Source organism: Mus musculus, chromosome 3 (genome assembly GCF_000001635.26).
Source record: "Mus musculus strain C57BL/6J chromosome 3, GRCm38.p6 C57BL/6J".
NCBI classification, from domain to species: Eukaryota; Metazoa; Chordata; class Mammalia; order Rodentia; family Muridae; genus Mus; species Mus musculus.
In genome coordinates this window covers 116,256,338-116,278,571 of record NC_000069.6, presented here as the reverse complement: position 1 = coordinate 116,278,571, position 22,234 = coordinate 116,256,338, and the positions used below count along the sequence as shown (strand labels likewise).

The 22,234-nt window shown below is 41.5% G+C and overlaps 1 protein-coding gene and 1 long non-coding RNA gene across 4 annotated transcripts in view; one reads left to right on the top strand and one right to left on the bottom strand.

The window, feature by feature from the left end:
• The window catches only part of Cdc14a (CDC14 cell division cycle 14A), a 156,189-nt gene extending 150,170 nt beyond the window's left edge, over nt 1-6,019 (top strand). For all 3 annotated transcript variants that reach the window (NM_001173553.2, NM_001080818.2, NM_001355646.1), the window contains one exon: nt 3,864-6,019. In NM_001173553.2, the coding sequence (NP_001167024.1) occupies nt 3,864-3,893 (30 nt within the window). In that variant the 3' untranslated portion in view covers nt 3,894-6,019. The remainder of the gene's footprint in view (nt 1-3,863) is intronic.
• A 2,570-nt stretch (nt 6,020-8,589) lies between these two features.
• Gm46839 lies at nt 8,590-20,628 on the bottom strand. Its single transcript, XR_001784066.1, has 3 exons — nt 19,994-20,628; nt 9,654-9,769; nt 8,590-8,707 (listed from the first exon to the last, which is right to left on the bottom strand). It is a non-coding gene; the product is annotated as a predicted gene, 46839 (long non-coding RNA).
• Between the last annotated feature and the right edge of the window lie 1,606 nt (nt 20,629-22,234).

Here is a 22,234-nt window from a genome sequence, read left to right as displayed (position 1 = left end):
AGATTTTGTCGTTGTTGTTTTTGAGACAGGGTCTCTTTGTGGAGTCCTGGCTGTTCTGGAACTCATTGTGTCCACCAGAATGCGCTGTAGTTCACAGAGATTCTCCTGCCTCTGCCTCCCCAGGGCTGAGATTAAAGGCATGAGATACCATGTCCAGCAGGGTAGTAGGTGTTGTTATAGTAAACCTTTTTTTTTTTTTAATTTGATTCTGATGAAAAATAATTTAGAATGCACTATCTCCTTTAATGTAATCAATATAATATATCTGTTCTGTAATTTATATAGTTTTGTTCTCATCAGGGTGAAAGAGCCTGTTAAATAGAATAGTGATTACAGAACAAATGCTTGAAGTTCCTTTGATGAACTATGCAGATGGTCTGTGTTTGTGCCTTAGAGCTAGGCTCCTGGGCTTCAGACTCCTTCAATTCCTAGTTGAGTAATCTGGGACAAAAACTGCTATGTGCCACAATTTTCCTCATCTGTGAAATGGTGGCATGAAGGACTTAATGAGTGAATACATAAAAAGTATCTAAACTGTGCCTGACATATTAGAAAAGTACTCAGTAAATTTCTCAGAACCAATGAACTGCAAGTATTTTATCTAATTTCTTAAGAACCCCAAATAGTTTTATTAATAAAATTAATGGTAATAATGATACTGCTTTTCAAGTACAAAGTATATTCTTATTGTAAAAAGCAAAAATTTAGTAACTGGTTACTCTCTTTGCTACAACATTAGTACAGGTTGAGCACCCCTCATCTGAAATTAATTTGAATTTTATTTGCATGTATAAGATGAAGTCTATTGGGGATGGGGTCTATATAGCAATATTATGTTTCCTATACAGTTTATGGACACAGCTTGAACATAATGTTATGCATTTTTGTTATTGTTTGCTTGTTATCTGTTTTTGTGCGTGTATATTGGCTGTACCTATCATATAAAGTTGCTGTGGGACTTTTGACTTATGAATGGTCAGTTGTAGATTGTGAAGCCTTCCGAGTTCGGTCTGCACTTCTGTGACATATACCTTTGGAAAGCATTCTGTACAGTTGGCAGTCCTGTTGGTGTTTGTGCCATGAGCCCAAAGCCGTGCTTGGTTTTGGTGTGCATTTGGTTGAACAAGCAGCTAAGGAAGCTCAGGCATCTATCATTTGTGCTGAGAATCCATGCGCAGTGTACAGATGCTTTCCTTCACGGTCTGCGTGGCTGAGAGGCGGCCCAGAGTGCCCCTGGACCCAGCCTCATGATGCAGGCTCACAATGCTTGGGAATCTATTGTTCCTGTCACCCGTGCACTGGTCCTCCTGGAGGAGACAAGTGATAACTGTAATTGTCTTGAAGTCAGCAGATGTCGTAGACTCTGCTGTTTCTCTTTCCCTTTGGTCTTTTTCATTAAACGGTTTTATTTTTAGACTGAGAATAAAAAGGAAGTTAATATTTGACAAAATACTGAAGTCGCAATAATTTGCTAGACCTATTTTTACAGATATTTTATTTTATTTTAACTTTCCTTGTACCCTATAAAGAAGCCACGGGGTATGATTTGTTCCAATAGTCTCAGTATTGCATCTTCATCCCACACTGCCTAATTTATCTATAATTGTTGGGCCAAACAAACGAATTTGCAGGTCAAAGGGTCCTGCTCTGGCCAGATTTGTTTGAAAACACCTGCAGAGCCATTTCAGTAATGTAAGAGAGCAAGCTGGTTGCAGAAAACACGAAACGGGAGCAATCGTGGTGAATTATATTTGGATCTGGACTGAATCCCCGGGGTTTGTGGACTTTGCTATGCAAAAGCAAAAGCTTTGGTGGGGAGACCAAGGAGTACGTTCATGTGAGTAACAGAAGCTGAGGGTATTCTAAACCCTTTCTGCTTTCCAGCTCAGGGACTGCAGGGAGTTAGAAAGTGAAAACTCTAAGCACACGCATGGGTTTACAAGATACATTGATGTCTGTGTAACAATCCTTGGAGAGAGTTTCTGTTAACCGGCTGCTGTCCGCCTCACTCTACACTGAGTGAGAACTGCCGAAGCCCTGAGGCTCTAAGGGCTGCTTGCAAGCACAACTTTGTTGTTGTAAATTTACAAGCTGTTTAAGGAACAGTCTGATTTCCGTCAGAGCATGTGCAACTTTTCTAATCAGAACGAAAGCACAGGTTGAACGTTCTGGAAGGCACAGCACCTGTAATCACAGGTGTGATGTCCTTGCTGGCAGGGAGCTACTTCACCGGCTGTGTCTGTGACTCGCTTCCAGACTTCAGGAGAAACTGGGGGGGAAAGCAGCTAGGGCAATAATGACTGATGATAATGCTGTCCTATGAGCTGAGGGTGTGAGAGCATTAGCCCACTCCACAGAGCATTCCCTTTGTGAATCACTCTTTATATTATATTATATTGTATTATTATATTATATTATATGATGTTATATTATAACCTCCCTCCTCTTCCAAAACTTTACTATAAATCATATCCCTAATGTAGAAAATTAACTTGCGAAAACCCTTTCCCCTTTTCAAAATGTTTTCGATATCGAACCTCACTTAGCCTAGAGACCCACCTCCAGTCCTTTGCTAACTATACATGATGTTAATTTTACACTGTGAACATTGCTAAGTAAACTGCTAAGTTGGGTTAAAATATGTAATAAATGACTATTAATAGGACATACAGTTTCATGGGACTTTGAAGCTGAACAGATAATTTTATGTTTTCATAAGTTCTTTGGAAAGTGCGCACGTGTGTGTGTGTGTGTGTGTGTGTGTGTGTGTGTCTAATAGCTATATCACCACCAAAATGGACCAGTTTGGAAATTAGTAAGATCTATAAATAAAATACACCCTGCTATTTATAATGTTATAGTGTAATTATAGTTACAATATATATAGCATTGTTAACAAAATACTGCAGATTGGTTTGAAAATTACTGAGGAAAGAGAGTATCTTGTAGAGAAGCAAGAAGCATTTGTTGCTCTAGGTGTTTTAGGAGAGGAACCGTGCAAAGGATTGCTAATGCTTAGAACTGATCTGTAGCCTTCTGTGCTGATCTGTATCTTTCTGTGCAACCATTATGTGCTACCAAATAATAATAATAATAATAATAATAATAATAATAATAATAATAATAATAATAACTTTGGTGAGCTCTCTGCTGCTTTGCCTCTTTCCCTGGTGTGTCTGCTGTCCGGGCATTCTGATGCATGCAGCTCTTGCTGCTCGTGTGTCGTAATGTCCACCTCTGTGGAAGGATCGGTGTTGTTCCTCATGCTTACCTGCTCTTACCTTGTTATAAGGCTCTTGTGCTCTCCATGCCGTTGGGTCCTCGGATCAGATTCCAAAGCTAGTTAGCTGTACTTTGTCTTCCCGTAGTGGGAAGGACTTGGAAGGTATTTACTAAGCTCGAGCATCCTTAAGGACTGTATTTAAGTGGCTCCTAACTCCGTCTGAGAAGCCTTAGCATGCTACTTATGTGTATTAATTATGTGTAAAAAACATCCAAAGTTTGTTCTAACAGCTCTCAATTACTTATAACTACCATTTAATGTTTGGTGTAATAGTATGAATCAAATTGATGCTGCATCTTTACTTTCGATTAGTACATTATTGGAATCACGCTTAAACATCGTTAAATGTTTTGAAATATAAAATTTTCTAACAATCACTTTACCTAGTCAAATGTCTTGCTTTCTCAGTAACAGCTTTCTGTGCCCTGTCATCTGTGCCCTGTCATTTGTTCCTTAGCTTGCTCCGTGTGTCTTTTATATAATGCACCTGGACTGCCTTGTGTTGGAGGAGGTTGCATGATGGTTTAGCAGCATTGCATGTGATGGAATTTAACCTCAGTTTATGTCTCTCCCTACACAGTCCCTTCAGTCTGAATACGTTCATTACTAAGGCCTTGCCACTCCAGTGAAGACAGTTCCGATCTTACACATCTGGATGTGCAATGCGGAAGGAAACAGCTGCTTGCCCGGAGGATGTCCCTGCCTTCTTACCTTAAAGTAGAGAGAGTATTAACATTGTACTGTTGAGAGACTTGAGACCAGAGCGCTGGCTAATGACTACTATCCATGCACTGGAGTGATCTTTATGGAGCTGTCCATACTTGTAAAGACAGTTTTAATGTTAAATTTGGTATTTTAAAAGGTTATTTTTAATGTATTTCAGTGATGTATTTGTTACTGCATTGACATGTACAGTGTTACACATATATGTATCATGAACTTTATAAAAGACTATTTTGATAATTTTATAAATATATAAAATTATGTAAAAGCTATACTATATTTTGATTTAGATTTTCCTGCTGTTTGTTACCAAAAAATTTGTATTTTAAATTTGTTTAGCTTTAGTATGGTTTTGTCTACAATGAGTATGTAATTCTTCCTTATTAAATGAAAATGAGGGAGCGAATTTTGAGATGTGATTTTAATGCTCCCCTATGGATTCAGTAGATCAGGCCATTCTCTGCTGAAGCCTGTCTGAACTAGAATTCATCCAAATTTATCTCTACCAAGAGTGGGGTTATTTGATAGGTTCGTTTAGGAAAAAAATTTGCCCCTTTGTTTTTTTTCTTGAGTCTTTTAAGTAGGAGGCTTTAAAAAAAATTGAGCATTTTTTTAAGATCAGAAATAATGGGCGTTTCTCCTGAAAGCATGATTTTCTCCCTCTGTGAAACGGCAGAACATTCCAGTGCTTTTATTTCTTTCCTTCTCTCACGCGTGCTTTAAAAAAAAGAAAATGCCTTAAATCATTTATTTTGCTTATGCCTTCTTGTAAATATGCAAAGGAAGGATACGAATTTTAAGGCCCAGGTCTACGGTTCGAAAGAACACACCCAGTAAATGTACTATAATGTTGTTAAAGACCAAAAAGCACTTCAAAGGGAGTTGATAGCTCAGAACTGTTCTTGGTACGAGGTGGTCATTGCCCTGTGAGCATGCGTGGTCTGATGTCAGTTTTAAAGCAATGAAGGAATAAATTGAAAAAAATCGCTGCTGAGTAGATCTGTGCACTAAAGGGGACATTTAAATGGAAGCACCCTCCCGATCCCGGTCCAGACCGGATGTACACAACGGTCTGTCTGCAACCGGATGTGAAACTGGAAGGACCCCACGCACCCTCCCAGGGTACCGCCCAGCCCTCTCATGTGTGATTCTGAATTTAAGTTTCCAGAAGCCTACTGGCTTTTTGTCTCGTTGAGATTCTTAGATATCGATTGTCTTCCAGGCTGCTTGAGAATGGGCAAGGACTAGTTAAATGGATTCATACAAAGTGCTTTATTCCAACGGTTGAGTTATTTATACTGTATTTATTAGGAGGGGGTATCTTCAGACTATTGTATATGCTTCAGGAAGACACCTTGCTTATGTTTTACCCTTCTCAGATGGCATTGGAGTGGAGTTTGACTCAGGTTTGTTAACATAAGTTTCCAGAGCTGCAGTACCAAATAATTGCACTCACTTGGTGGAAAGTTGAATTATATGTTTTAAGAATCAAAAACATAGAGGAATTAAATTGTTTATCTTTTCCAAAGTTGAAAAAGTAAAATATTTTTATTATGAGTCGTTATTTTAAAAAGTTGGTTCATTGTATAGGAAGAGAATACTATTTCTTTCAGATTATCACTATAAAGTAATTGAGGTGGCATTTGAGATGTGGGGGAAAAGAACCATACTATCGTTTTTAGTTGTTCTATGAACACTAATGAGTGCAGCTACTAAAATGATTGTAAAGTTGACTACTGTAAAATGTCCATAATTATGTGTGTGTATATATATATGTCATATGTATCTACATGTGTATGTCTTAAGCTTATTTATACACATGTGCGTACATAAGGCACACCAGGAAGGGGATGTATATATTATAGAGATTATATAGCACAGAGATTCTCCACTTATAAAAAAATGGTTTGCCATGTATTTTGTTATGAATAGTTTATCTTTCAGAAGATATTTCGTTCTATTTTGAAGTGTAGAAGAATACACTGCTAATAAATAAAAGTTTTATGCAAATTACTCCTGGGCATTCATTAGTTGATTTTGAGTTGTAAGTGTACTAAATTGTACTTTGCAATTTTATTTTTTACTCCATTTGGTTGGCTCCCTTTGGCTTCCTCTGGCTCAGAATTCTCAATATTCAGTTCATCTTGTATTGATCTCCCCGTTATTCACAAGGCCACACACTCAGAACAACTTTGTACTTTGAATTTCACGAACTTCAGAGAATATTAGGTTCCTCTTGACTTCTGTTAATAAAATACGGTTGCAGACCAAAGTTATGGATCCTGCTATGGATAAAACTATGTTGCAGCTATGGATGATGCTGGACACCAATCTTCCTTTTGAAGAATGACCGTATTTCTTAAAGGAAAAAAAAATCACAGAACTAAATCAGATGAGCTACTATGATAACCCTGTCCTGCTCCTGTCCGGAAAGCACAGGGAAGACCTTTCCTGTGGATAGGAAGGAGGTTTATATCTGGAGTTTTGTCCCCTCTTCCAAGTATGAGTGCTGGAGAGCAAATCCCAGATCTCACTCTAGGCAAACTCTTTCCCCTCAAGAGTTGGGAGTGTACAGGTAGCTTGTTCTCACTCAGGGAACTAAAACAGATGAGGTCAAAGGTTATCAGGATTTTTTTTTTTAAATAAGTTCCTGGACCGGTTTCAAAGACCAGAAGAACATTTTGTACAGATTGAATTTCTGTGGAAAAGGAAGTTAAAATCAATGGAGTTAGCTAACCTCAACGGACTCTTCATCAGCTGGTCATTGCATTTGTGTGGCATCGTTATCCTCAGATGCACAACGATTTGCCAGTCTTAAAACACATCTGGAAAGACTGATTGGTTACGTTTTTCATCCATGGCTCAAATACAGCAGAAATACGAACTGACCAACATCAGATCCATGATATATTTTAAACATCAGATCCATGATATATTTTAAACATCAGATCCATGATATATTTTAAAGCTGTTCTGATGCGCATGCTCGCTTTGGTCACATGTTCAACCATCTAGATGTGATATGTTTCTCTGAGTCTGTGGTGTGCCACTCCCACAGTACTCTCTGGTCTTTTATGCCTGGAAGGACAACCAGTTCTGGCAGAGTTCAGGGCAAGGGCTTTGTCATTCTTTACCCAATTCATAGTAAAGCAAGAATTCAGTCACTGTGTGTCCTTCTCAGAAGGTTAAATAGCAATTACAGCTACAGAGTCCATTTCATAAGATGTAACTACCTTATTTACAAAGGGATTGAATACAGGGGGTGGGAACCATGACATACAAAGGAAAGTGGAAAATAATGTATTAAGTTATTTTGAACCAAATTGAAATGTTAATATATTCCCACCCGGTTCCTCCTCTATGGATTGAATTATGATAATCAGGTCAAGAAGGAGAAAAATAGTTTTTCTAGAGAATTTTAAACCTCTTTCAGCAAGTAGACAGCAGATTGATGTTTAATGTAAAATATATATCTTGGGGGGTGGCAATTGGTCTCAATGGACATTTTCACATGCATGCCTGGTTTTAACACACATATCACTAATATCAAGATGAGGGACGTCACCACTTGCTATTTCTCTTTGAGTTTTAAGCCAGTTGACCAAAACATGTTTGAGCAGAAACACTGCAAGGAAAGATGGGAACTGAGGCCTATTAGTAACTGTAAAAATGGCTATAAACACCAAAACAAGCTAAAACCCAGGAATGACTGTAGCCTCAAACATTTATGCTAAACTGGGGACTGTGGAGATTACCCATCGTGTAAGTCTTCTTTATGTTATGACTCCTCTCAAAGCCCTGGGCTGGCACTTCAGAAAACAGTGGCTGAATTACAGGGGAGACAATTGGGGCTGGACGCCAGTTTCCGAAGCAGCTGATACTGGTGCTTAATGCTGAGACACAAGATGTCTGTCACGCCTTCCTAGAACAAACAAGTTAAAAAACACACCTTTAGTCCACTCCAGGACTCTTTCTGAGATTTATTGAGCTCAAAATTTAAGATATTTTTCTCAAGTTACATTGCCAGTTTTAACATCTAGATCCCTCAAATAATTACTGAATACAAAACTGAAAAAAAAAACAAAAAACAAAACCAGAGCTCATGATAGTATTATGACTCTATCTATATCTACGTCTGTCTGTCTATCATCTATTTTCTTATATCTACGTCTGTCTGTCTATCATCTATTTTCTATCATCTCCATCTATCAGCTACTTTGCCTCTACAAGATAAGTTAAAGTTACAGTCTAACTGCAACATTTTCTTTAAGAATTTGGAAGTTAGATAAAGCCTGCCAGCATCTGAGGCTCCAGAAAGTCAAGATTAAAGGAGCTGGTTCACTGTTGTCTTTGTGGGATGACGGGGTGGAACTGGGCACCACATTCTAAAATCTGGATTTCCTACAGGCAGAGAGCCTTTTACTATCATTTCATGAATTGTAAGAGGGTAGACATGGGCCAGGAGGAACATTCCTGGTTTTCCCTCGGTTCTAGGTCCCATTGGATTTTGAGGCCGCTGTACTGTGGCCAGCTGGATTAGAAGGCCAACTAGAGGAAATGTATAATTAATTCCCTTACCCTTTCTTCCTTTATGCCAGTCTTGGGCAATGAGGTTTGGACTTTTCATGCCACTTTTGGTCTAGCTAAGAGTTCACGTCACCTTTAGACCGTGTGCCTTCTATGGCTGGGACAGAGTCAAAACTGGAACGTTGAAGAAACAGACATATGTTATTAGAAGACTCTTTGGAGGTAGAATCATGGCGCTCAGAGACTGTCACCAGAAACCTTTGCTTGGGGGAGGTAGGAGGTGGCTCTTTCTATGCTATTGTACCAAAGGCCGGCTAAGGGACAAGTTCATGACAAGAACTGGGACTGCTGAGCACAGCCTTGAAAATCAAGGAAGAGGGCTGGAGAGATGACTCAGCAGTTAAGAGCACTGACTGCTCTTCCAGAGCTCCTGAGTTCAATTCCCAGCAACCACATGGTGGCTCACATCCATCTGTAATGGGATCAGATGCCCTCTTCTGGTGTGTCTGAAGATAGCTACAGTATACCCATATAAATAAAGTAAATATATTAAAAAAAGAAAAAAAAGAAAAAAAAAGAAAATCAAGGATGATGAGAAGTGAAGTCTTCCGGATAGCTTGATCTACTTCAAGGTCAAATCTGCTGGGGAAATTATCCTTGATTAATGATTCCTGTTTAAGTGACAGGTTGTTAGGACTGCTAATTTTAAGGTAAAACAAAAGAGGAAAAGTTCCTGGTAAATACAGAAGTGGATGCTCACAGTTATCTATAGGATGGAACACAGGGCCCCCAATGGAGGAGCTAGAGAAAGTACCCAAGGAGCTAAAGGCATCTTCAATCCTATAGGTGGAACAACATTATGAACTAATCAGTACCCCTGGAGCTCTTGACTCTAGCTGCATATGTATCAGAAGATGGTCTAGTCGGCCGTCATTGGGAAGAGAGGCCCCTTGGTCTTGCAAACTTTATATGCCCCAGTACAGGGGAACGCCAGGGCCAAGAAGTGGGAGTGGGTGGGTTGGGGAGCAGGGCGTGGGGAGGGGAGCAGGAACTTTCAGGATAGCATTTGAAATGTAAATGAAGAAAATCTCTAATAAAAAAAGAAAAAAAGTTCACCTACCTGGTCTGCAGTGAGGAGAAAAAAACAGTCAGCCAATAAGTCAAGATGTTAGACCAGGGAACGCCCTGGGTACTGGGGACCCCAAGATGCCTCCCATTCTCTGGGACTCAAGAAATCTGAAAAAGAATACAAAGTAAAACAGCAGAAAAGGGAAAGACTTAAGGCTGAAGTCTCAGGCCTCAGATACAATCTCCAAGGAGTCGTCTCCTCCTCGTAGAGACCAGAACACAATCCCCAAGCTGTGAGTGCGGACATGGGAAGTGCTGTGTTCCAGGAGACCATGAGAGACCAAGGCCAAGGGTGACACTGGGCTGCTGTGCTCTCAACCTGCCCTGCAGCAGCCAGGGTTTAGAATCTGAAGGGAGAGCAGAAACTTGGATGAGCCAAACTGGTGGAACGCTCCTGGCACAGAAAACCATTCTTATCTTTGCAGGGAGTTTCAGTTCTATATTTGAATTAAAGTTAGATTCTATCAGCCTTACCCCATCTCTTTCCTCCTTCCAGCCCTTCCCTGTTACCTGCCGAGGAAACCTCTCATCTATGTATGTCCCCACTTTAGTTGATAGCCTATTTTTCTTTGAATATTATTGTCACATATATGTAACACACATACATGCACATAGATACACACACATATACATATATAATCTGCTGAGTCTGTTTTTGTTGGCGTGTTTATATGGTTTCAAGGCTGATCGCTCTGCATTGGTCAACTTAAGGAAGCTCATTCCTGGGGGAGGCTAACTCTCTTCCCAGCAGTCATTAGTTGCTTATAGTTCTATGTCTAGTGTTGGGACCCTACAAAAATTTCCCCCTTCTACATTAATGTGTCCATTGATACTGCCATGGTCATTGTCTTGCTTATGTCGCCATTTCTAGGAGATACTTTCATAGCAGACTTCCTGATATTCTGGCCCTTAAGATCTTTCTGGCCTCTCTTCAAAGATATTTTCCGAGTTACTGAGGTAGAAGCCAGGATGGGGAAGCCTTGTATATCTTGCTTGCTTTTGAAGTTCTCAAGCAAAAGCTCAGGTCAGCCTTGTTAGTTGCCCTTTGTAGGGATGGCACATGAATGCCCGCCCTGTACCATAGCCAATTAAATCTGTAGGAACAAATGCATATTTAAATGTTTGCAGTCTGCTAGTATATTTGACAGCTACTTTCTTCTAAGTATTATATGGTAGAGAACACAAACACCACAGCACACACACACACACACACCCCACGTATACATACCACACACCTACACACACATACCACATACATATACACACACAACCACATACATACACCATACAAATACACCACACATTCACACACAGACACATCATACATACACACCACAAACACACACCACACACATAGCACACACAGAGACACTACACACACTATACACCACAATACCACATACATATACACCACACACACACACCATACCATACCATATCACACCACACCATACACACAGACACCACACATAGCACACAGCGCATACACCACACACATACTCCTCACACATACACACACCACATACACTACACACATACACCACACACAGCATATATCACATGCATCACACACAGATATACCATACACACACACACACACACACACACACACACCACACACACAAGCACCACACACAGTACACAGACCACACACATTACACATCACACAGATACAGACAAGACACATAGACACCACATATACAGACACAATACTATATACATGTGTACCACAAATGATACATACCACACACAGACACCACTCATACATTCACCACACACAGACACCAGAAGTACAACACACATATACACATACACACATACACCATACATACGTACACTACACACACACACACACACACACACACACACAAGCACCACACACAGTACACACACACACACACTTACACATCACACAGATACAGACACGACACATAGACACCACATATACAGACACACTACTATATACATGTGTATCACACATGATACACACCACACACAGACACCACTCATACAACACCACACACACACACCAGAAGTACAACACACACATACACACACACACACACACCACATATATGTACACTACACACACACACACACACACACACACACACGCACACACATGCACACACATTGTACAGCTCTTTCAAACTAATTTGATCTCTTCAATAGCCTGGAACATTTTCTAGTGCTTGAAAATACCTATCTCTATCAGACTGACAAAATTTCTAGCAGACTTAAAAAAAAGAACTTATATTATAAACCTTTTACTGGAAAAAAATCCACTTTTGGACAAAAACCAAGCCAAAGCAATTTTAACTCAAGTTGGTTTTCCTGGAAAAGCTGAAGATGTAGTTCAGAAAAGAAATGCCTTGGCTTTCCTTCAAATCCACACTCAAAACTAACAAGCTCAGTCGAAATATCCTTTGCTTCAGTGGGTCTCAAATAGCTGTGTGGAAAAGAATCGTCCTTTTCTTGTTTTATTGCAGAGTTGGTGAAAACGCACATTCCCCAGCCAGGGGACCAGGAGCAGATTTAGGTGGGTCTGGTATGGAAGATGTAAAAAGTCACAACTCAATGAATTAATTCAGAAAAGGCAAACACATTGACTCCTAAATTAATAAGACCGGAACATGGGGTTACACTTAAGAATGATCTCCCCAATCTAGTCTATTTCCAAAGAGCTCCAGGGCTGCAAGGCAACTCCATCACTGTCCCTGTGACTTTGGTAAGCTAGGAATCATGTTTAGGTTTCCTCTGTCTTTTTTTTTTTTTTTTTTTTGATTTTTTGAGACAGGGTTTCTCTGTGCAGTCCTGGCTGTCCTGGCCTCACTTTGTAGACCAGGCTGGCCTCGAACTCAGAAATCCGCCTGCCTCTGCCTCCCCAGTGCTGGGATTAAAGGCGTGCGCCACCACGCCCGGCTTCCTCTGTCTTTTTAATACGATGCAACCGGACAGTCTGAGTCTGCTGAGGTGCTGCAGCAACATACCATGGAGCAGGGTGAGGGGGAGCATGCATAGGTGACATATTTATTCTGTTCAGTCTGGAGGCTGAGAGGTCCGAGGTTAAAGCCTTCAGCAGAGTCAGTGTCTGGTGAGGGGCTGCTTCCTGGTTCCTATGATGCAAGCTCTCTTTGTGTGAGGTTTCTCACTGTATGAGCACTGGTGCAATTTGGGTGTGTGCCCTCACCATTTTATCATGTCCCGAGACACTCTGTCTCCTGACATCATCTCCTTCTAGGGTAGGATTTCAACAGACGAGCTTCTGATGGATACAACTGTTTGAGACCAATTTCAATGGCTCTTAAACCTTTTTTGAAATTGTAAATTCTGTTAAGAGACTAATAAAAATGTAAGCTTCTTTCCAGAAAAATGCACAAGAATGGATTTTTGTATATAAATTTAAAGTCAGTCATTTTGTTTTTTAGAAAAATGCTTACATTAGCTTTTGTCTTAGTCAATGTTCTATTGCTGTGAAGAAACACTATGACCAAAGCAATTCTTATAAAGGAAAGCATTAAGTTGGGGTTTGTTTATCGTTTCAAAGGTTTAGTCCACTAATGTCATGGCAGGAAGCAAGATAGCATACAGGTAGACATGGTGTTGGAGAGATAGCTGAGAGTTCTCCATCTGGATCAGCAGGCAGTAGAGATGAAGAGATACTGAGCCTTGCTTTAGCATTTCAATCTGAAAGTCTGTTCCCAGAGACACATTTCCTCCAACGAGGCCACCCCAACTCCAGCAAGGCCACATGCCCTAGCACTTTCAAATAATGCCATTCCCTACAAGCATATGGGGTCTATTTTCATAAAACCCACCATAGTCCACTCCCCAGCTTCCATTGACTTGTAGCCACATAATAATGCAAAAATGTGTTCAGTCCAACTTCTAAGTATCTAGTCCAATTGCACATTCTGGAACTTAGGAAATAAACACAGGATGAGTTTTGGTGACTCACTGAAGCTATAGTGAACCAAACTTCAGACACAACTCCATTTTGGGGTTGAGTTCCAGGTGTAGTCAAGTTGTCAACCAAGAACAGCCACAGCAAGTCCACCCTTTGCCAACTTGGCACACAATCATATCTCTTTATGTCATGATTGATTTCCAAGTGAGAACAATAACCAGGTCATAATAATACATAATTATAACTATCCCATGTACAATAGCAAATGCATTAAATATTTAAAATAGGTGGTAATGTCCTTTGAGGGACATTCTTTTAGCATTTCGAATATCATTATATGTAGCTTCTGACTATGTAAGCCAGACTCAGTTAAATGCTTTCCTGTATAAGAGCTGCCTTGGTCATGGTGTCGCTTCACAGCAATGGAGCACTGACTAAGACAGCTTCCCTTGTAACATGAGTATATGGTTCTTGAACCCCACGCCAGACAGATTTTCTACTGTTGAATAACCATGTCACTTTTGTCTTACATCATCTGCCCACGTGAGGAGTCCCCATGCTCGCCAGTATGTTCAGTACACTGACAATTAATGCCAGTCCTTTAGCTTAGTCTCAGAATAAATCTAGTTATCTTAGACCTCATTCCTCAACCAGGCCCATGCAGGTCTGATCCAGATCATGCCTTTATTTCCAACTAACAGCCAGTTTGTCAAAGTGAAACCACTTGTTCAAAGCCACTTGGATAATAACAAACAGACTCTCTGGACTTAGCTCTGACCTCTTAGCCTCTATGGTACATTGCTTAATCTTGGTCCTGCTGACATTTTGGGACAGATAATTCCTCATTGTGGGAGAGCTGTCTTGAAGATTGTAAGATGTTTATCTCACCCTTGCTTTTAAACTCAGAGCATGTCAATAGCACCCTGTCTTAGGGTTTCCATTGTTGTGAAGAAACACCATGACTAAGCCAACTCTTAGAAAGGACATTTACTTGGGGCTGGTTTACGGTTTCAGAGGTTTAGTCCATTATCATCATGACAGGAAGCATGGCAGCATGTAGGCAGACATGGTGCGGGAGGAGCCATGAGATCTACATCTTGATTTGAAGGTAACCCTGAGGAGACTCTAACTCATATGACCAGATGTGAGTAGGTATGTGAGACCTTGAAGCCCCGCCTCTACAGTGACCCACTTCCCTTAACAAGGCCACACCTCCTCCAATTGGTTTTACACTGATTGGTGTATGTTTGTTGGCAATGGTGCCAGTTGTGTTTGAAAAGATTACCTTGTGGTTCTCTCCTACACCCTCTAAACTGCTGTTACCGTGTGTAAAACCTAACAAGGCAGGGAACCTGACAAGGCAGGGAACAAGATGGAGTCATGAAGACAAGGTTTCCTACTCTCCATATTCAAGGTGGGACAGGCCAGCTCATAATTCTATAATTTCCTAACTTCTAAAAGCTTCAGGCCTTCTTGTGGAGGCAAGAACTCGTATGCAGTGACTGACTGCCAAGTGTAGTCAAAACCACCAAATGACACAACTAAAGAGCTTGTTTCACTGAAGAAATGTACGGAATCAACAGGCTACAGGCCAACATGATTTTGGTGGCATATTAGCTGAAAGCAAAATCTGGGGTGAGACAAGTTTTTAGCTAGTCTCAGTGTTGTACTCCGTGAAGTTGCTAGGTCTTGGCTAAAGCAGAGAGGGAAATGAGCAGTTCGTTACAGCCACCAGGAACCTGGTCATTTTCCAAAGCCTCCCGTTGCGAAGGACCATGAACTTCAGTGCTGGGAAATCATTCTGGTTCTTCAGAAAGTTGTTATCTGGCTCTGTAACAGGGAATGTTTCCAGCAAAAATTCTGTTTAAAAATTATCTGGCAGTGTGTGCCACAGAATGTGCTCCCATGAAGCTTAAAATGTTTCAGAAAAAAAATAGCAACACTCTATTCTGTGACCCTAATATTAGTTTATCTCTTGAAAAGATGTGAGATTGAAGTTGTGGTTACATAGACATCCTCTAGAGCCCTAAGCTGTGAGCACACATTTAAGAGTTTTCAGCCAGACACTATGATCAAGAGGAAAGCTTTGCCCTCAACTAGCTTCAAGTGTAGAAAGGGAATTCCAATGTCCAGAATGCAATATATCCGCTCTGGTTGCTTTGGGATACACAGGGTAGACAACTTGGTGATGGAGATAAAGACAGCTCCTGGTAGGCAGTGACATCTTAGCTTGGATCTGGAAGAGGACTTATCTTGAAAAGAGGAAGTTGGGGCAGACTGTGGACCAACAGAGAGGCCATCAAGGGCCTGGAGTGTTCTCAACAAAGATGCCTGGTGGGAGAGAAAAGGGATGATGCCCCCTCGGAAATACAAGTGATACAGTGAGTCTGGATGGAGATGAAGGAAAGCATCAATTAATCTAAGCCACATTAAGGAAATTGAACTTTGCCAAAGGAAACAGGATAGTGTGGTGGCTAAGAATGGGCCACAACAACAAAGTTTTGAATCCCAGTTCTAGCTATGTGATTTTTAACTTCTGTGTGGGAAAAACCACTTAACTTCTTTGTGGCTATCAGAGCTCATTACCTTTCTAGTGTCCAGTACCGAGATCCCGGAGTTCCCTGCCGGTGTCTGTGAGCACGCTGTTATGGTTCTCATGGGTCCTCTGACTTATCCTTCTTACAGTTACTGTGCCTCCCGGTACCCTCAGTCTGAGAGTATGGCGGGAGGTAGCTTCGTGACAGGGAGTAGGGATGGGATTTAGATGGGGAAGCTGTGACTTCTCTAGCATATGATGGCAGAGTAGTGGGTGAGGGAGGCATGAGGGTGGACCTGAGCCAATGACAAGCTTTATATACTGTTTAGTTTCTGGTAGTATGAAAGAGATTTATCAATTTGAGTCTGTATTTGCAGTTCTTATGAAAATACATCTTTCAAGTTGGGAGACTATAATGTATTTGATCTGGTAGACTGAATTATGACTTAAAATAGTTAGACATAGGCTGTGTGGACTTACATTTGAAGCTGTATCCAAGAATGCAGATTTAGGAGTAAGCCTGGCTACTCTCAGATCAGGTATGAGGGATGAGCGCAATAAGAGATGAAAATCATTCCGAACAATGTGTGGAACATTTGATGAGCCCTTAAAAACATTAGCAACAATAATGCTCATGTCTCTACTGAGGGCAGCAGGGATCCAGTGAAGGCCCTAGAACTGGATTCTGCCATTTGTTCATTACATTTTCCCCTACAGGGTCTACCTACTGGTACCCATAACTATTTATAGAGTTCTACAAAGCAAAACAGATTTCCCAGATATGTACATTAGGATATGTACCAAGGATAGGGAGACATCAAGTATTGAACACGTTAAGAGCTGTCATTGAAGATTCAGAAAGGTCATTTTGGATGGAGACAGACAAGACCATATAGAAGGTGGTTGTGTTAGTTGTATTTTGCTGTAGCTAAATATCAGACAGGAAGCAACTTAAGGGAGTATAGGTTTATGTTTGGCACATGATTTGTGAGGATAAAGCCCATCATGGTGGGCTTGGTGGTGGCTTAGAGCATGTGATAACTGCTGGATTACATCTTAGGGACTAGAAAACAGACCAGACCAGAATGAGAGTAGGCTATAAACTCTAAGCCCTGTGCTCTGACCTTCCACTTCCTCCAGAGAGGGCTCACCTAGCAAAGATCGAAAAGTTTCCTGATATCGGTCGGTCCAGTCTTGACACAGACTATAGTTACATGGGAACCGGAAACCTCAATTGAGGAATTATCTCCATCAGATAGGCCTGTGGCCATTTTCTTGACCGTTGCTTGCTGTGGAAAGGCACAGTCCATTGTGGGCAGTATCACCCCTGGGCAGGCTGGCTTGGGCTGTATGAGGGAGGTAGCTGAGAAAGCCAGGGGAAGCAAGCCAACATCCCTCCATGTTTCTGCAGCAAGCTCTTGCCGTGGCTTCCTTCCGTGATGGACACTAAACTACAAGATAAAATAAACTCTTCACTCAGCACTGATATCATCCTGGGACCATGTGATCAAGCAGTCTGAGAGTGGGGATGATTTTATATATGGACAGTCATCTGGCTGGTAGTGAAGGAAATGCCTGTGTTTCCCTGACTCTGAATTCCTTGGCTCAAGAGATATGGAGAAGGGGGATCAAAATACCCATGGGAGGAGAACAGAGACGATGTTTGGAGCAGAAACGGAAGGAAAGGCCATCCAGTGACTGCCCCACCTGGGGATCCATCCCATAGACAGTTACCAAACCCAGACACTATTGTGGGTTCCAACAAGGGTTTGCTGACAGAAGCCTGATATAGCTGTCTCCTCTGAATGCACACAGCCATCCACTGGACAGACCACAGGGTCTCTAATGGAGGAGATAGAGAAAGGATCCAAGGAGATGAAGGGGTCTGTAAGCCCCCATAGGAGGCTATGAACCAATATGAACCAACCAGGCTACGATATGAACCAACCAGTACCCCCAGAGCTCCCAGAGACTAAACCACCAACCAAAGAAAACACATGGAGGGACCCATGGCTCCAGCCGCATATGCTGCATATGCAGCTGGAGCAGAGGATGGCCTTGTGAGACATCAATGAGAGGAGAGGCTCTTGATTTTGTGAAGGGCTCCAGTGATGGGAAATGTCAGGACAGGGAAGTAGGAATGGGTGGGTTAGTGAGCAGGGGGAGGGGGAATGGGATGGGGGGGTTGGGGAGGGGAAATGAGGAAAGGGGATAAAATTTGAAATGTAAAGAAAGAAATATATAATAGAAGAAATATGGAGGTTTTGTGAAATAGACCTGGACACAGGAGATCAGTTTATAAAATAAAAGCAGAGAGGTTGTGTGTTCATATTACTTGGGCTCTTGACTGCAGGGCCTGCAGGGGGGTGGCCAAGGTATTACCTGGAGTTAAAAAGGCCAACCCTCAGAATTCAGCTCAGGTGTCTTCAGCTTTTCCATACAAAGGATTTCCTGGTCTCAGACACAATGATGTTCCTGTCTTTCTGTGGCTGCTCCCATGCCAACTTACTTATAGATTTATTATACCTTTCAGCATATCGTCTTATGACAGTTTTCCCTTATCTATACGCCTGCCACTGTAGACTGATCTCACTGAAGGCCAGAGATGGATCTTAATTAACTTTATGCTTTCACCACCCAGAACGTAACAGGGGACCAATAAATTTTTGTGTGAGTGTGTGTTTTTATGTGTTGGGCAAATGGAACAGACGAAGAAACAGGTAGGAATGCATTTCACTTCCACCATGAGCCCTCTTACAACACGTCATAAGAAGCCCACAGTAGGCTGGGGAGATGCGCAATTGGTAAAGCCCTTGTCATACAAGCACGGGGACTGGGGTAGGATCCTCAGCACCCCTACAAAGGTCTGCACAGCAAGGTATGCCAATGATCTTAGTGCTGCGGAGGTAGGAAGAGAGGATCCCTGAGGCCTGCTAGCCACCCAGTCTGGCCAAAGGGGTGGGCTCCACATTCAGGGAGAGACTTTCTTCAAAGAGTTGTGCAGACAGCAACTGAGGAAGACACCTGACAGTGACCTGTGGCCTCCACAGGCATGAACACACACACACACACACACACACACACTACTGACATTTAAATTTATACAATGTAATGATAAAATGTCAACGGAAGTAGAAAACAAATTACTTTATTAGAATGTACATAATATAAATTTTCTGGTTGATACTTGGACCAATTAACTTTAAGAGTGATTAAAATTATTGTAAAAAACTACAAAGAAAGCTATCAGTCTAACAGTTTATGCATGTTTCCACATCTGCAAAAACATTTGCAGAAAAAGAAGTTTCCTTTTTTTTCTTTTAAAGATTTATTTATTTTTTTATTTTATGTATATAAGTACGCTGCAGCAGTCCTCAGACACACCAGAAGAGGGCATCAAATTCCATTACGAATGTGAGCCACCATGTGGTTGCTGGGAATTGAACTCAGGACTTCTGGAAGAGCAGTCAGTGCTCTCAACCCCTGAGCCATCTCTCCAGCCCAAATCTTGTCATTTTGTAAGCATTCCCTGCCACGACTTTCTTCATTCTCCCCGTTCCTTTAAATTATTTAGCTTGTGCATAGTGGCACAAATCTCTAGTCCCAGCACTTGAGATGCTGAGGTAGGTGGATCTTTGTGAGTTTGAGGCCAGCCTGGTCTAAATAAGGAGTTCCAGGTTAGCCAGGGCCACATATCTTGTCAAACACAAAGAAATAAAAACAAAAAAACAAAAAACCCAAACCACTAAACACAAAAACTGACTTAAACACACACACACACACACACACACACACACACACACACACACCCCAAAATCTGAAACAAAAAACAACCACAAAATTCTTAGGTTATTTGTACAGAAGCTACACAGACAAAACTGAAAGTTACCTGGGTCGCATAAGACAGGTGGTCCTGAAGGTTTTGGTGTCAGAGCAGAAGTTGCCTGCCCCGAAGCCCCGTTCTGACCCTTGGCGGTTGTTTGCAGTCCAAGGTGGCTCACTGAGCTTCTGTGGGTCTCAGGTTCTCACTGTGACACGGTGTCTCCATGCCTCACATCCTCCTGCGTGTTGATGTGAGCATTGAGACCGGCAGAGTACTTTGTAAAGAGCTTGGGAACCTGTAGGTGCCAGGAAGTACCTGCATCCTATACAGGAAGGAGGCCAGCACACAGCCCAGGGTACAGCCATTGTCACCTTGTGCAAGTTAATGTCCTCTCTGAGCTGTTCCCTTTGTTTCCTCATCTTTCCAAGGATAATGACAGGACTGACCTCACAAGAGTACTTCCAGGTTAAAGTTAAAGAAGACTCAGAAAGGGCTTTTAGCACATAGTGTGCCAGATCATATGAGATGCTTGGTTTAGACCAGTTCTGTGTTATTTTTAAAATTCTCAGCACTTAAAGAAACAACCAATGTGTTCCTCTTCTGGTGGCCCTTAACCTAAGTCTGAAAGATGAAATTCTTGGTGTTGCTCACTTTCTTTGATGAGTGATGTCTTTGACCCAGAGATGGCGGTGTTCACGTTGGCTGTCAATAGTGACATTTCAGAGTTTTTTTTTTTTTTTTTTTTTTTTTTTTTTTTTTTTTAATGATCATGTTATTTCTTAGAAATTCTCCAGAAACCAAGCATCTTATAGGGACAAAATAAGTGAAAGACTTCCATGAGTGCTTGCAAACACCTGTTTGCCCTCTTTGGGCTCATCACCTCTGCTTTGCACATCATGATTGCTGCCTCTCAAATAGAAATTCAGACATGTTTGTGTTAATTCTGCATGTTCTATTTGGTCTGAAATATAGTTTGTGGGAAAACTTTGAAAGAATCTCCTAGTATGATTTTGTTTTGTTTTGTTTTATGTATGAGCACAATGTCTCTGACTTCAGACACACCAGAAGAGGGCATCTGATCCCATTACAGATGGTTGGGAGCCACCATGTGGTTGCTGGGAATTGAACTCAGGACTTCTGGAAGAGCTGCTAGTAATCTTAACCACTGAGCCATCTCTCCAGCCTCTCTTTGTATGTTTTGTCTCAGGGCCCTGGGGTTAGTTTTGCTGATCTTAAACTCACTGAAGCCATCAAACCTTCACAACGATACACACAGGTGCCCCATGAGTCACCTTGTCACAACAGAAGGCCGGAGCTCCAACCACACTTTATGCTAACCCTGTCAGTTTCTGACCACTTGTTTCTGGAAGAGCCATGAAATCTAACTGTCCACGTGATAGATGCCATCATATCTCTTTCCTCCAGTCACTTCTTCAATCGTATCTTCAGGGGAGTTCATTCTTGAGTTGGGAATCTCACTCCCTCATGAATAAACTCTTTGGAAAACAGCTTACTCCAATGAACATTGCAGTCTGTAGTCCAACTTCCCAACAATGGTGAGCAGCAGCAGCGAATGGAAGTCCAAGGATCTAGCAGTTGCTCAGTCCCACAAGGCAATTGGGCAAAGAGATTGCAGAAGAGAGCGCAGAAGTTTCCTTTAAGCTATGATTTTATTATAACCCCAAACAAAAGAAAACATAAAAATTAAAATATGAATATATAAACTGTTTGATACAAAAAAGAAAACAAAAATTAAAATATGAGTATTTTAATGTAAAAATGTAATAATTGTAACCCATTATATCAACATGTAATGGAAAAAAATCATCATTTCATATAAAACCTCTGAGTAGGCTTGGGCAGAAATGCTCGTGGCTCTAAAGCACTAAATCAGAAAGCTACAGTTGCGGGCATATTTGGATAGAATTCTTAGGAACTCCGAGGGAACGGTATTCATGAAATTGGTGACTAGAGGACAGAAATGAGGAGGGAGTTTAGCTAGAGGGTCTGGGTAGAAGGAAGGGTGGAAGAGAAGCAGGTGGTGGCCTGTGCCTGAGAGTGAGAACCTAGGATAAGACCTGGGTAATTAGCCAGAAAAAAGGGCGAGAGGAGAATGGAGAACAGAGCATCTGGCACATAAGGAACCCATGACACTTGAGTGTTGTGGGCGAGTCCAAGGGAGCAGGGGGGCAACAGGAGAATAATGAGCAGGTGGTAGGTTCCCCGGTTCATTAATTAGAGGCTGCTGTTGACCTTAGCCGAAGCTGTGCTGAGAACTGAGGGCTGTGTGGGTGGACACTCAGTGGG